The sequence below is a fragment of the Chenopodium quinoa genome, unplaced genomic scaffold, assembly GCF_001683475.1.
Source record: "Chenopodium quinoa cultivar QQ74 unplaced genomic scaffold, ASM168347v1, whole genome shotgun sequence".
Taxonomy (NCBI): Eukaryota; Viridiplantae; Streptophyta; class Magnoliopsida; order Caryophyllales; family Amaranthaceae; genus Chenopodium; species Chenopodium quinoa.
In genome coordinates this window covers 6,540,813-6,556,211 of record NW_018743574.1, presented here as the reverse complement: position 1 = coordinate 6,556,211, position 15,399 = coordinate 6,540,813, and the positions used below count along the sequence as shown (strand labels likewise).

At 34.1% G+C, this 15,399-nt stretch overlaps 2 protein-coding genes across 3 annotated transcripts; one reads left to right on the top strand and one right to left on the bottom strand.

Moving 5' to 3' along the window:
- Positions 1–1,487: 1,487 nt before the first annotated feature.
- On the bottom strand, positions 1,488–3,472 carry LOC110682591 (UDP-glycosyltransferase 84B2-like). Its single transcript, XM_021858946.1, has 2 exons — positions 2,677–3,472; positions 1,488–2,080 (listed from the first exon to the last, which is right to left on the bottom strand). Exons 1-2 carry the CDS (start codon positions 3,470–3,472, stop codon positions 1,488–1,490), a joined length of 1,389 nt encoding a protein of 462 aa, XP_021714638.1.
- Positions 3,473–4,563: 1,091 nt separating this feature from the next.
- On the top strand, positions 4,564–14,787 carry LOC110682360 (protein MRG1-like). 2 transcript variants are annotated; one of them, XM_021858692.1, is made up of 11 exons: positions 4,564–4,820; positions 6,316–6,369; positions 6,580–6,593; positions 7,016–7,161; positions 7,861–7,896; positions 9,594–9,625; positions 10,696–10,797; positions 12,189–12,268; positions 12,908–13,077; positions 14,195–14,279; positions 14,357–14,787. In XM_021858692.1, the coding sequence occupies exons 1-11, from the start codon at positions 4,665–4,667 to the stop codon at positions 14,445–14,447; spliced, it is 966 nt and encodes a 321-aa protein (XP_021714384.1). In that variant the 5' UTR covers positions 4,564–4,664; the 3' UTR covers positions 14,448–14,787. The 2 variants fall into 2 exon arrangements, with proteins under 2 accessions (XP_021714384.1, XP_021714385.1); XM_021858693.1 differs by having other exon boundaries at positions 4,685–4,820; positions 6,533–6,593.
- Positions 14,788–15,399: the final 612 nt, after the last annotated feature.

Here is a 15,399-nt window from a genome sequence, read left to right as displayed (position 1 = left end):
CTAAACGTTACAACAAACCATGAATATCAAACAATTGGTAATTAGCAAAATGCATGTTAATAATGTCAAATGAGGAAGTTTACTGGAATTACATTTATAGCAAATTAACATCATTTTACATTTAGGTACTCATCAAAGACAACAATGAGAAAAATAACTAGAGAAATTAGATACTTGTATGAAAGCTAGTTACTAATGACCCGAACCTTCTCTACTAGGTCCAGAAGAAAATGTAAACATTCGACCTCTTGAAGTAGACCACGATCGAGCCTTCCGTTGAGCCGAGGTTGAAGGATTGACCACCACAACCTTAACCATAGGTTTAGATATTTCGACGACATTATTGCTCCGATTCCCAGTTTCCTTGTATGCTACAACCACGTCGATTGAGCTTGCAAATAACAACATTATTGCTATAACATAGGCAGTAGAAATAATGTTACTCTTGAAGTTATACTTCATCTCCGATCCCTAGCTTATTAGCAGAACTTTCTTGTTGTTAAAAAAGCTAGAAACAAGGTTTAGACATATTATAAGAATTAATCTTAAAGAGATTTATATAAGGGTTTTTGAATGTGGTTTTTTGGCTTTTTTTTACCAATCATACTTTATTTTTTTTACACATGGATATCCACTGTTTCCTTGGATTGGAACACAAGTTGTTCTTTATGTAATTTCATGCTTTTGCACCTTGCTGAAATGGCTGGACATAGGTCTGATATTGCACAATGATTTGTCTCCCATTTTAATCTTTGCTGTTAAGACTACCACACTAATTGCGACACCTAGTGCTAGTTATACCTCCAATTTTTGACAATAATGTCTGGATTTGTGAATTGTACGAGGCAAGTTCATATACAATTATCATGCAATTTTTTGACTTTATTGAGAAGTAACTTTTATATCGTGTAGAATAACTTTTAATGTCTCACAAACGATAAGGGATATAGTGTCACATAGAACTAACGTTCATCCTTTTTTTTTTTCTTTTTTTTTTTTCTCAGCTTTCTTTCTAATCTAAGTGAGCTTCATTATGTACTTCTTATGTTTTGCTCTAATTGAAATTGTGAATGTGGAAGATTGTTGTACCTTGCAAATTTTTCTAGGATTTAATTAATTCTAGCAAAGTTTATGATGATTATGATAATCATAGTAGTAGCTTATTAGTTTGTATTTAAAATCTATTTATGTTTATAAACTAATGTAATATGCAAGTAATTGTTTTGTCATATGAAAACTTATATCAAATTTATCAATAATGTCTACACACATAAAAACTGAAAAGTAAATATAATACGGAGTAACATACAACATAACATAATAGATCAGATAAAGTCGAATTTCTTACATTTATAGAAAATAAAGTCTAATGTCTTACATATTTTATTTGCTACATGCATTTTAGATTACTTATATTATTGAACACAAACTTTGAAAAGGAAATTGCAAAAGATATAAACTAGCACAAAATCGATCCTACACTTGTACTACACAAATTTGCCTCTAATTGCATTGATGAAATTCTCAATATTCATGTTGGAGGAACCACCACTTGATGTTGCTTTCTTAGCCGCCACCTTCCACTTAGTGGCTTGTTCCTTCATAGCTAACGCCCTTTGTCCTGTGGTCACCTCTACAATACACCTTTCAATCTCATCTCTCCCAAGCTCACCGTCCTTTATCTTCTTCATCCTTACGCCGACCTTAAACACATCTACAAGAAGTTTAGCATTTGTTGGTTGGTCGGTCCAATCGGGGTAAGCTATAACCGGAACACCTGCTGAGATAGTTTCTAATGTCGAGTTCCATCCACAATGAGTCAGAAAACACTTAATAGCCGGGTGCATTAACACTTTATCTTGACGACACCACGGAACTATTAGTCCTCTATCTTTGGTATTCTCTAGAAATCCTTTTGGAAGCTCTCCTGTTTTTCCTCCCCAACCATTTTCGCCTTCCTTCCTCACCCATAAAAATCGCCTATTGCTATCACTCTCTAAGGCCATTGCTAGTGCTTCTGTCTCGCTTTGTGACATGATGGATATACTCCCCAAAGCAATGTATATCACCGATGATGCACCTAGTAATTTTTCAAAGTTATATAAGCATATCCCCAACGTAAATAAGAGCCGACAACATAAAAAACATAACGTGATTAGTCACATTAAATTTTCTACATATCACGGTCCTAATCATATAAAATCAAAATCTAGCTTTATTTGTGCGAAGTATATATATATATACGGAGTAGTATAGTATCTGGATTTGGGGTGATCATATGAAATTGGTGTGATCAAGTCAACGTTTAAGAGTAGAGGGGAGGTAAGATAATCTCTTTATTACTTCCAAACAAATGTGGTTGGTGGGATTCAAACTCGTGTCCTCGAAGTCTCAAAGTTACAAAGTGAGTTTCCCGACAACTCCACCAAGTTTGTTTGGTTTTGTCCCGATGTATATACTTTTTGCAAATTCTTTTTGACACATAGGTTTGATAAAAGCCCCTCTTATCAATAATGAGGTTTGTTGCAACTAAATTGGGCAATGAGGCCATTTCATAAAACAAAAATAAGTGTCAACAAATAAATTAGGACTATAAGAGTTAAAAAATAAAATAAAATGGGGCAATAAAAAATTAACTGCATGATTGAAAAACACTACTCAGCTATATATCAATACCTTGCTTATCCAGCCAATCTAGGCACAAGTCGTTTTCTTCCTCACCCTCTAGCGCCTCTCCAACATTTAGCATGTACGGTGACACCAAAGGACCAATGGGCAGAATGGGTTTAAATTGCATCATGGAATGCACCAAAGTTTCTTCTATATCACAAAAAGAACTTCCAAATATCCATTGAAATCGATCAAGGATACTTATGGTTGTCATGACAACGTTTAGGAAATGGGGAGGGCTTGAGGGAAGGACAAAGGTTGGAAGGTCCTCTGCCTTAAGTAATGGTAATCCGGGTATTGTGAAAATATGATTTGGATCATTTAATGCAAATACTTGAGATAATTTTTGGTGAAAATAATGATAGTATATGCCATATGTTGCACAAGATTGAACCCATAACATGGCACAAGGAATGTTGTGCATCATTGCAACATTTGTAACCCATGGCACGAAACAATTGACAATGATGCACTCGAATTTTTTACCTTTGCCTTCAAGAGCATAAATGAGATTTGAAAGATTTTTCACCCCGTCCCTTGGAAGGTACTCTTCTAGCAGGATACCCAAATTCTTTTCACGATCAAGTTCAGCATCAAGGCCATCATCAAAAAACTCAAAATCGATGAAATCGCTTTGTTTGGCTAGCCCATTTAAAATTTGGTCTCGAGCATGGTTAGTTGTGGCTATGGTTACATGGATACCTCTTGATGTGAGGAGTTTGGCATAGCGAACCATGGGGTTTATGTGACCATGGTAGAACAAGGAAACCATTAAAACATGAGTATCATGGATATGCACCATTTTTTTCTCAAATAACAACATAAAACAACAATGAGAGGATTAAAGCAAGGTGGTTTAGTATAGAAGCAAGTTGGGGACTACTTGAAATTATATACTAGTAATGAAATTAGTGATCCTTTGCTTAGGAAAACATGTTAGGAAAAATACACCTTGCTTTGCATGTGAACTGAGTTAATAATCCATATAATTTTATTTAATCAGGGATATGTTACCTTATGTATAAATGAATAACAAGGGTAACATATCACATTTAATTCTAAGAGATTTGGTATTAAAGAATTATACCAAAATTATATATGCAGTAATTGGACGAAATAAATTACGTGTCCAAACTATAAAATCAAAATATCGTGTATCAAGACTATTAAGGTATCAAATAATAAATTTTGATAGGATTTTATGTAGGAAAAAAATTTGTACTTAATTACCATTTATATCTAAACCTCATAGCAACATATATCATATATGTCATAGTGTGGATTTAAACTTTCAAGTTATTTAAGATTGGATCAAATTTTGTCTAGTCATCTAGATCATTGTATCAGAAAAATATACCATAATATATGCATAATTTATTTCATTAATTTTGTAAAAAATTCATGACTTTGTTACAAGTTGTTAAGTCAGATAATTTTGTCACACCATAGTCTATACATATGTGGATAGTGCTAACATGAGTTACATATGTTGTCATGTTATGCTAACATGAGGTACATGATAATTGAACTAAAGGTCTAAAGGAAACAAATTGATTCAATTTCATAAATTATCCTCTAATATAATTGGAAATCAAAAGGATACATTTCCATAATCATTAATAAATAGAACCACTACACTTGGAGAGGATCACTTCTATAGGTCGTGTTGTTGTATCCTTGTCATTAAAGAGATAAAAAAAAATAAAGAATGGGGGATAGACTGATAGATTAAGTGGATATAACTTTATTTCTAATTTTAAGGGACCGTGAATTAATTTTCACTACCTGCTCTTGTGGCGGAAAATTTCTAAACGCGGAATTGGGCCGCGAGTTCGCAACAAAAATGAAAAATTAGAACATGAGCGCGGAGGTGGTCCACTGTATAATCCATATTTTGACTGCGTAGTACGAGTAACACTAAGCGAAACAACAGCAGTTAAAACTTAAAAAGGCGAGTGAGTGTTCGAGAGCGGGGAAAGCGAAGGAGGAGTAAGATGGGAAGCTCCAACACCGGCGGCAAGGACGATCCCGGCGTCAACGCCGCCGCAAGTGACACCTCTAACGGCGGTCTTGCGGATCCTAAGCCTAGCCTTTACGCCGAAGGCGAGAAGGTCCTCGCTTATCACGGTCCTCGCATCTACGAAGCCAAGGTTTTCTCTCTCTCTCCTCTTCCAATCTACGCCTATTTTCTACTGAAATTATGTTTTTATTAGTTATTGAATTCAGTGTAATTGTTTAAAATTAGTTTGTATATATGCTTAATTGAAGTTTCTGATGTGTTTGATTTAGGAGATAGAGAAGTTTGGATTTATTCGAATGTATTACTATTAAGATTTAGGTTTGATAATGAGCATTTTAGGTTTTAAGATGTTATGGAAATTTAGGAGAAATTTCGAAATTGACTTTGCGTTTGTTTAATTTTAGGATTTAGGAAAATTATAATTGGAATTAGAATTAGAATACGGAGTTTATCGGATTCTGACAATTGAGATAATTGAGGACAATTGTTATTGTAAACACCATCACGCTGATGTTATGGAAATTCAAATTATCGAAAAGTTGTTCACGTAATTTATAACTATAACCTGTTCACATAATTTCTATTTGTAGTCCATGTAATGGATAGTATTATGTCAAATGGCTGGACCTAGAGCTTGTGCTTTTTTTGCGCGATTAAAGTGTAAGTATGAACTACCAAATGGCCATTTTGGCTGAATGGTGGAAGTTTGAAGCGATATTTGGCTGTTGTGGTAACGAAGTATGGTTGGAATTTGGTCTTGTACTCATATTAAAGCTCTATTTGGCAGAGCTTGCAATAGAACGTGGTTGGAATGCTACTTTTTCTGTTCCTTTAATTTTAAAACGAAGGGGGATCATGCTTCCAAAAACACAATTTAGTCCTTAAGTATCTTGATAATATAATGGTGAAAACTATAAAATGTTAATATTGTAAAAGTATATGTTGAGATGAATCTAACAAAACTCTACATGATTATATTTTTCCATGTGTATAAATCAATATGTGGATAAAGATGAGTGTGTAAAAATTGTCAGAAGAGCAAATGTTGCAATTTAAGAAATGGAGGAAGTACAAAATTTGAAACTTAATAAAAATTTGCAAAGGTTTGTGCGATGGTGGCATTTACACTCTGGCTTGTAAACTGTAAAATATTGTACTCATTCCATATTCAATTAAAATCAGTAAAATATAAGTTTTAATCAATAAAATCGTTTTTACCAGTAAAAATCAATATAAATTGTGTAAATTATCTATAATCAATAAAAACTTGTATAAATTAAGTTTTATTCAATGTAGGGCCTTTGTCTTGGGTCTCGTGGTTTGTATATTTTTGACCCAAAGTTTATGAGCAAAGTGCTAAAGCTTATGGTTTGTTTCCTGTTGGATATGGAATGAACTACTGAAGATGTTCTAAAAAGGCAAGAGGTTCCCCAGGGTTGATTGAAAGTTAATCTTAGAAGTTGAATGCTATAATTGTTTCAATATTTTGTATCTAGAAATTCCATAGTGTTATCTGTTTAGCAAATTTACACTTGTAGCTCTGCTGTATGGCATATGGCTCAAGATTTATATTAAATATCTTTGACATGCTTGCGCTAATCTGTACAACTATGTGATCTTTTCAGATTCAAAAAGCCGAGATCCGTAAAAAAGAATGGCTTTATTTTGTTCATTACCTTGTAAGCTCTCAATTTTTTTACTTTTTCTTTATTGATTATGCGGTCTTGTGTTAGTAGAAACACCTTTTTACTTCAGCATTTTTGGACCTGGCATTGCCTTGAAATCTTTGCTAATTGATTTTTTTTTTCAAGCTGTTAATTTTGGTGTATTCTGAATATTCAGATATGACGGAATTACTGAATGATACTAGTATCTTTTCTCATTTGCAGGGTTGGAACAAAAAGTAAGTAACTCTCTTTGAAGCCTATTGGTCTTAAGGTTATGCTGTTTTTAATCCTGTATTCCCCTCGTCTCTGCATGACATTGCGTTTTGGAGTCAATATAAATGACTTCCTGCTGTGCTTGACTCACAAAGATGATAATCTAACATACTTAATGAGACTCTTAAGTGGTTCTAGTTCTGTATCTGTCAACATTTTTTGCTTTACAGTGTAGGCAATTAGTTACTGTAACTCTGTGATGTAATATCAATTTATAGACTTTGGCTCTGATCGAAGTCTAATCCCTTGAAAATTCGACAGTGGTCATGTTGTTGAACTGCATTTATTGTTCTGATCTGATACTTGTCTCATGAGTCATAACTCTGGTTCATACAAGGGAGTTAGATAATGATTTGTTGAATACTATACACTTATTTCCAAACAGTTGGGATGAATGGGTTGGCATGGATCGCCTGATGAAAATTACAGAAGAAAATCTCCAAAAGCAGCAGGCTTTGGAGAAGAAGCAAGGTGCTGACAAGCATCATAGGTCTGGACGTTCTGCACAGACAAAGCCAAAAGGCTCTACTGGTTAGCCACTTCCTACAAGTAAATATTGTTTTTTCTTGTGCAAAATGGTCGCATCTTTTTTTACATGCCTTTGTAATTTGTTGAATTTTCTTTTTGAAGTTGATCTTTGTTGATATATTTTAGTAAGAATTTCGTGAAAATCAGTCACATCCAAGAATTTGTTATGACAAGGTACAGATTGTTCTAGATTCCCCATGCAGTTTTGTTGGTTAAGTGTATCAACTAATGCTTTGCAATTCACTTATCTGCTATTGTTATTTATCCGCAATAACTTACGAGTTTTGAGATCATTGAAAATTCGTGATTCTAGTATTCAACCACCATTTTACTGGCAGCTTCTGTTGTTTCTATGAGGCTTAGGATATCTGTTGTTCAATCTTGCCACTGGATGTAGTGCATAGGAATATAGGATGGTGTACTTTGTGGTGCTGATTAGTGATAACAACACAAAGTAGTTTGATTAGGACCAACTGGAAGGTTGTGCGTACTGATTTTCTGCAATGGGTTTTTTGTACAATTGAATCTATTGACTGCTTGCTAGTATTCTTACTGTTGACTAATTTCTTTTAAGCTGTTAAGGGCAATTTTGGGGACCTACATGGTATAATTTGCAAAGTATTGTGCTTGACACATGCAATTTTGTGTTCTCAATCTGAAAAAGCTTATATTCTCACTGATTTCCTTGGTTTCTTGGTGTAGATGCAAAGGTAGATAAAGAAGACATCAAGAGCAATGGTAATGTTGGTAGCTTGCTTTAAATTATATTTTAATACTCTAGTTTGTTTATATATACTAAAAGGTTATTATTTTGTCCATCCAAAATAGTATTTACAGTATATATATATATATATATATATATATATATATATATATATATATATATATATATATATATATATTTGGTGATGGTTGTTTTTTTGGGGAGGGGAAGGAAGAGTGAGGTACATGAGGCTTTATACCTCTTTCCCCAAGAACAAATTCTTGTTGTCAATATTTGAAGGGCATGTTTCTATTATGAGCAGTTACTGCTATTGTTTACCTAGTACCTGCTTAAAATAAATTATGGAGTACAGAAGGCCTTTGCTTCTTAGTAGTCTAAGTCATTTATCTGTAATGAGCATTAATATTGCCCTGGCTTGGGTACAATATTTACTACAGTCCCTCTGCCCATTTCGTTTAACTAACTCTTTCATTTTCTGGGAACATTGATTTTGAATAGAGAAGACCTTTGCTTCGCAGTAGTCTAAGGCATTTGGCTTTAATGTGTACTAATATAACCCTGGCCTGGGGACAATATTCAACACCACTGCCCTCTTTGCTCTAACTGATCCTCTACATCTCTGTGAACATTGACTCTGCCAGATCCAGTGTAACAGAACCTTTTGTAGCCTACCTCTCTGTGGAAGGGTTGGTGATATTGTTGCAATAAAACTATTAAAATCTGGGGCAAGGCTTCTCTTATAATTAGCGAGTCACAGGCATTTGGTATTCTGACTTATAATAATGTCATCCAAAGGTTTCTTGTGAGTTTGGAATTGAAAACAATTAGTAAAAAATGATGGATTGCAAGCTTTTGCTAAAATGGGAGAAGAAAACTTTGCCTTGACTTTGAGAGATTCTTCCATTGTTATTTAGTGTTGTACTTGAGCTGTTTCTGTCTACTTATTATGGCTTTTCAGTTTTCGTTAAGTAGTTCTTGTTATGTGATCTGGTGACAAATTACATCTTCAGCCTGTTTCAATTTTCATACTTTTTAAAATTCTGTCCTCTCCTTTCCCCACTCATTTATAGATACATGTATGTCTCTCTTCTTCACCATAGTCTCCGTTAAAGTACATAAAGTTTCAAACAAATGTTACAAGTCTCCCTTTACTGCAGAGATATACAGGTGGAGAGTTTAATGATATGGGGTGCCATGCCTTAAAATATCAATGAATAAGTGGGGTGGGGTTGGGGGGGGGGGGGTTCCTCAAAATAGTGTTGAGAATTATAAAGAGTACCTAGTTTTACAGTGAGTTATCATATGACCTTGACTGCTTTAGCAAGAGCATTATAGTCACTATGTATTATTCTATCATCAATATACTTGTTAATTAGACTAGCCTCCACTAAGTTATAAAAGTGCCATTCATAAAAAGTCAATGCAATTGGCTGGAAATTTAGATGGTACAGTGAGAAATCGCAAGAAATTAAAAAAAAAAAAAAATCCTTTGAAGTTTAATGGAAAATATTTCATTTATTTTCATTGTGCTATTGAATTTTTGTTTAGCCAACTCTTAATTGTCTATTGCTTCTTTTCTAATATTTGTAAGTTGTTGGTTTTGCAGTATGATTACTATAATTTTATTGTGTAAGAGGCACTTTTTCACACCTCTTAAGAATTAGGGTTTTCTTGATCATAATAGTGTTTTTGTATTTGCAATTTTCTGCAGTGGCAAAAGGGAAAAAGCGGAAGGGTGATGAGGTCTGCTTCCATCAAAACTAGCCTACTTCAATTAAGAATGATATCAACATCTATTTGCGCTTTTCCAGTTGTTCAAATTATATGCAGCATTTTCCTTAATACTTTCTCCACTTTTGAGTGAGTTGTACTGTGGTGCTGTCTCCTTTCCTAGGGGTGTACCTCAAGTTTGAATTCCCCTTCCCGCCTTTTGTGATTATCTAAAATATTCTACTTTTATTCTTAGCAGTACTTTTGCCCTTAAATCTCTCGTTGCAATTTAAATTTCAATTTAAGGTTTTTGTTTCCGAACATAGCATCTCTTAAGTTTTTAACATAAGGGGAGAGATAGTGAACTTTTCAAAAAGAGTCAGGATGTCATGACAAATCTCTGCATAAGCCTAACTGTGTGAAAATGACATCCACCCTGTACACTGTATACAGTATTGCAACATTTGCACTGATCCTCTTTCCCTTAGGGCCTTCCTTTAAGCTCTTGTGTGTGAATTGTGACGGGACAGCACTGTTTGCTGCTGCTATACTTGTTGCTTGAATATCCCTTTATAAGATGGATTCTTTGGCAAAAAATATATTTTGACCATTCAAGCAGTATTTTTTGGTTCTTTGTAGCTCAAATCCACCTAGTTTTCAAGATTTGCATGGCTGTAGCTAGGCTGATTTCTTTCTTTTGTTTCCAATATCACACTGTTGGCTTACTTCTTGTGAAGTGAAATGCCTATGGCATATGGCATATTTATCCCTCTTGCTCTTGAATTCACCTTGCCAGCCTGACATAAAACCTCATCACTAGAATTTCTTTCTTTATAGTAGATGATGTCTTTTATTTCCTCAGTCATCAGTATGATACTATGATGTTTGTTGCCCTGTTTACAATTGTTCTTATAATTATAAGTCAAATTTTAATAGTTGGTTGATTTTTCTTCACCCATGTATCTCTTTTTGTATATAAGTAGGATATATAAGCGGGATTTATCTGTTTTAAATGGAAGATGTTGTCTCAGTGTTCTTTCAAATGTGACAGAAAATTGTCTCTGATTTGTTTGAAGCTGATGTATACTGTTTCATATTTCTAGAAGGATATTGCTTCTGCAGAGAAACTTGTAAAGATCCAGATTCCATCACCATTGAAGAAGCAATTGGTTGATGATTGGGAATTTGTAACACAAAAGGACAAGGTATGAGGACATAAGTAATTACCTACACCCAGATGTAATAGTCACTTGTATTTTTTTTTTTTTTTTTTGAAAGAACTCGTTCAATTTTAAGAAGCCTGAAAAATAATTATGTTTCCTGAAATGATATTAGGATATGATTTGTAAAATATGTTTTTAAATTCTCTTTACTTGACCCATGATGAGAAGGGGCATAGTATAAATAAAAACTGCTTATCTGAGTATTAGGTTATGATTTTGGTCTTATATACTTCCTCCATTTTTATAATATTGCACCACTTGTCTTTAAAGGAAGTTTCACAAATATTGCACTATATCCATTTTAAGAAAAGAAATAGTCGTGTTCACACTACAAATACCTAATATACCCTTGTTTTTCAACACTTACTTTTCTATTTTGCGTATACAATCATATTGGCAACTTTGTAATTATACCTTTCTCTGTCATCCTTTTTTTACTACTAAAAATTTCTGCCAATTCTTATGGTGCAATAATAAAAGAACGGAGGAAGTACCTCCAATATGAGCCATGAAGAGAAGAGACAAAATTCAATTTTTTGACTTCCTATCAACAGTCATTGCCTCAGGAACATGTTACTAAGCACCTTTTTTTGGTGGGGTGAAGGGTTTTGATTAACACTTCATTTTTTAGTGGTGCAACTGTCCATTTTCTTTGCTATTTTTTTTAGGAAGGCAAGTTTAGGAACATTTAAGCCAAGCTGAGGAACATAGAATTTTGTACCAAAGTCTCAATGGCTCGACCTTGTAGATTTTCGTTAAGTCTGATCTCAAGTTTAGAGTTTTGGCTCTATCATAATTGAATTCTCCTTTCTTTAGGTAAAGGCCAATTCTTATGGTGTGGCCTTTTCTTTAATGCGTAGTGTTTTATCGTTGTCCCAATTTAATATAATTTGTCTCTCCAAGTGGTTCTGCTGTCCTTTGATTTGCAGATAGCTGAAATTGTTTCTGTATGAATTAATTGCATCTGTTCTTTGGACAATCCCTGTCCAAAATATTACACGCTGACAAATGGGCAGTGTCAAAATGTGTCAATGAGTTGTCTTCTCTTAGGTTTTTTAGTGCAAAGGCAGTGTCAAAATGTGTATGCCTGGATTAGGTTAAGATGCAGAGAATTATATACGCAGTTTGTTTTCACCTCAAATTCTCAAATCTGTTCAGAAGCTTTGGATAATCCACTTTATCTGTCCTTTCATCTCTCTTTTTGTCAAGTTTTCTCTCTGTATTTGTTTTGGGTATGCTATATGATTTATGTTCTCTGTTGTAATTTTATTGTTTGAATAAGTTATCTTGCTCTAGTACTAAATTATATCCTCCCAACCTTTGGCTGACGTTTTCCTTAATTAATTGATTATTGTCAAAATCCTTCCCTGCAGCTAGTTAAATTGCCTCGCTCTCCAACTGTGGATGATGTATTAAAGAAGTATCTTGAATACAGAACGAGAAAGGATGACACGTAAGTTGTTACAGGTGTCTTAAATTTCTGTGTCATTTACTTTTCTTGTACAATGTCACTGTTGCTGGATACAACCCCTACTTCTTGCATTCAGTTTTTATTTTATGTGCTATGTATATATAAATCTAGTATATTCTGTTTCTGGAATTTGGCAACTCATGAAAGCCCAAGATGCCCATGTCCACAATGATAAAGTGGCCCTTGAGAAGCTCTGCTCGACTGCTCTTCCGCAACAGCTAAACATATCTGTAGCCCCTTTTAACTTGACATAGACGAAGTTGATCAACTCTAATACTGCAAGAGGTGAACCCAAGACTCCCATGCAATGCAAACTACATTCTCCAATGACACTATCTTGATTATGAATAAAATTATGAGAGTGATTCACTACTGACTTTCCACAGTACCCTTGGACTAACAGTTTTTAGCTCCTATGACCGTGTAGTGTAGGATTGAATGACAATACCAAGGTGTTCTTGACACAGTATAGTCTATCATATAGGGATCAGAGACTTAAATTGTTGTTGCGTAATGCTGGTTGCTGGGTCTTTTGATCCCGTACAAATTGCCTAGCTATATCAATAATGCTTCATCAGTGAAGTTGCCCTGAGTTTTTATTTTAATTTTCTTTCTTTGTAGGATTACTGATTCAATTGCAGAAATTTTGAATGGATTACGTTGTTATTTTGACAAAGCATTGCCGTTGATGCTTTTGTACAAAAAAGAAAGGCAGCAGTATCACGAGGCTGTAACTAATAATGCTTCCCCATCGACTGTATACGGTGCAGAGCACCTACTGCGCCTATTTGGTACGCACAACTTTGAATGCTTTTTCCTCATTTCATTTGTGTTATTTTTCACCATTTTCTTTAATTGTTGCCTGGTTAGTTTACTCCGCAGTTTTAAGTCCTTAAATCATTCCTTTTTCAACTGTATTTTTATTTACTACTGTACATTTACTTTTTGTAAAACTATGGGCAAATTTTAAAAAAAATTCATTAAATTTTGTTGTTATTTACCTGTAAGTCAGATTTTCTTTATAATAATATACAAGTATCTTAAATTTCCGACACTCTACCTGATAAAAGGATCTAAAATATTAGTCAAGACACCCTTTTGACCGTATCCCCGTATCGGCTATTTTTTGAATCAGAGAATCAGATCCTTCAATCCCTACTTGGATACGACCCTCAAACTCGAGTCTGTGCAACATAGCTTACCAGTCTCAGACATGCAATAATCTGGCATTAAGCACTGCCTTAATTCCTTAAACCATTTCATTTGCACTAAGTTGTCCAAAATTGGTCTTCAAATATAGAATTGTTGGTGGTGTTAGAAACCAGGAGTTAATATTTTGTTGGGATTTTTTATTTCTTAATGTATATCAGTATATGTATTTATTACATAAAATGAAGTCACTGTTGGACTGGCCTTGCTATGAATTTAGCTTAGGATATGAGAGATTCTGTTTTACTGTATTGTGTGAGTATCCAATGCAGAATTAACTTGTAATAGGATTTGGCTTGCGGGTTGTTGCGTTATGAACTAGGAAATTGAGGTAATAAGATGGAAGTATGAGATATTGTTTCCTTAATTTCAGTGAATTCTGTTGGTATATGTGGGCAATTGCCTGTGGCATTTGCTAATGAGAAATTATATTGGCCATGAATTGGTTTTATAGGCTCATCGTCTCCTTGGCCCTCACCTTCTCTTCTCTCCCCTTTAATGCTTGTGGGTTGTGATGTATATAGTAATGAATTGTTAGAATTGTGAATCTGGTGACATTTGATGCTCTTCATATACTCTTATGGATTGTGCAACTCGCTGTTTCCCTTCCACATCTAAAATTTTGAATCAGGTTAATGCAATTTTGGTTTGTTAAATCTTACATACTTCTAACTTTTAATCAATGTTGTATGATTGCAGTCAAATTGCCGGAGCTGTTAGCCTATGTAAACATGGAAGAGGAGACAATGACTCGTTTGCAGCAAAAATTAGTTGATTTTCTCAGGTATGTTATGGTGTCCTTGTGGCTAAAGTCACAACCTTGTCATACCATGCTCTATATTCACTAGGTTTTGTGTTCAGATTTTTGCAGAAGAATCAAAGCACCTTCTTTCTCTCTGTATACGATGGCTCTAGAGTTGCAGAAGGAACGACAAAGGGAAAAGAAAATTGAGGCTGCCCTGTATTTATATGGTTTGGCGATCTTAATTTTTGAGTGCCCTGAGTGTGGTAGATCAGAAAGCACAAACAATTCTTCTATTTTGCTAATTAGGCATATTACCGCCTCATTGTACCAATTCCACAAACTCTCTTGTATACATGTAATAGTAAAGTTTTTCACTTGTCAATTTCTCAGCTAGTTTTTGCCTGTCCTCGCATTTTTGTTGATGAATGTACTTTGTAGAATTGAAGGGAGCTCATGACCTGTAATTATAAATGGCTCCTTTGCACAGTCAAATCAGGATAACAAACATCAGTTAATGTTCAATTGTACGAGTATTGTTTTGTATCAATTTGAAATTTATACGCCCTATGTTTCTGAATTCTCACAACAGCTTGACGCACATGTCAATACACAAGTTTATCTTAGATATCTTACGTATGTAGTACAATAATATAATTATGTATTCATAAAAACTATGGAAAAAGATTAATATTTGAAAATATGTTTTGAGATTAAACCAACATGTTACACAATAGCGTTAGATAACTATATACTTCGTATCTTCAAAAAAAATGTAGTTAAATTGTTAACACTCCGTATATAAGTAGAGTTTATGTCAAAATTGTTACGAGTATTTAGAAACGGATGAAGTATTAAGTAAGTATTGTACACTACATATACAAATGGGATATACGAGTACCAAGTTAGCAACAAGTACTCCGTATATAATTTGCATGCTTTTTGTGATTTGTAACTAGCACGCTCTTTAAGTAATGGCATAATTCATTCTTTATCAGAAGTTGAGGACTAAACAAAATTCACTCTAAAAACCTCTTAAATGTCAATTTTTCCTAGAATTTACTCTGCTAATAACATTAAGATCTTCCGATACAATAGTACAAAACTGCTACTATATCATATATGCTATTTCATTTAAGATCGCTTTTATTAGACAATAATA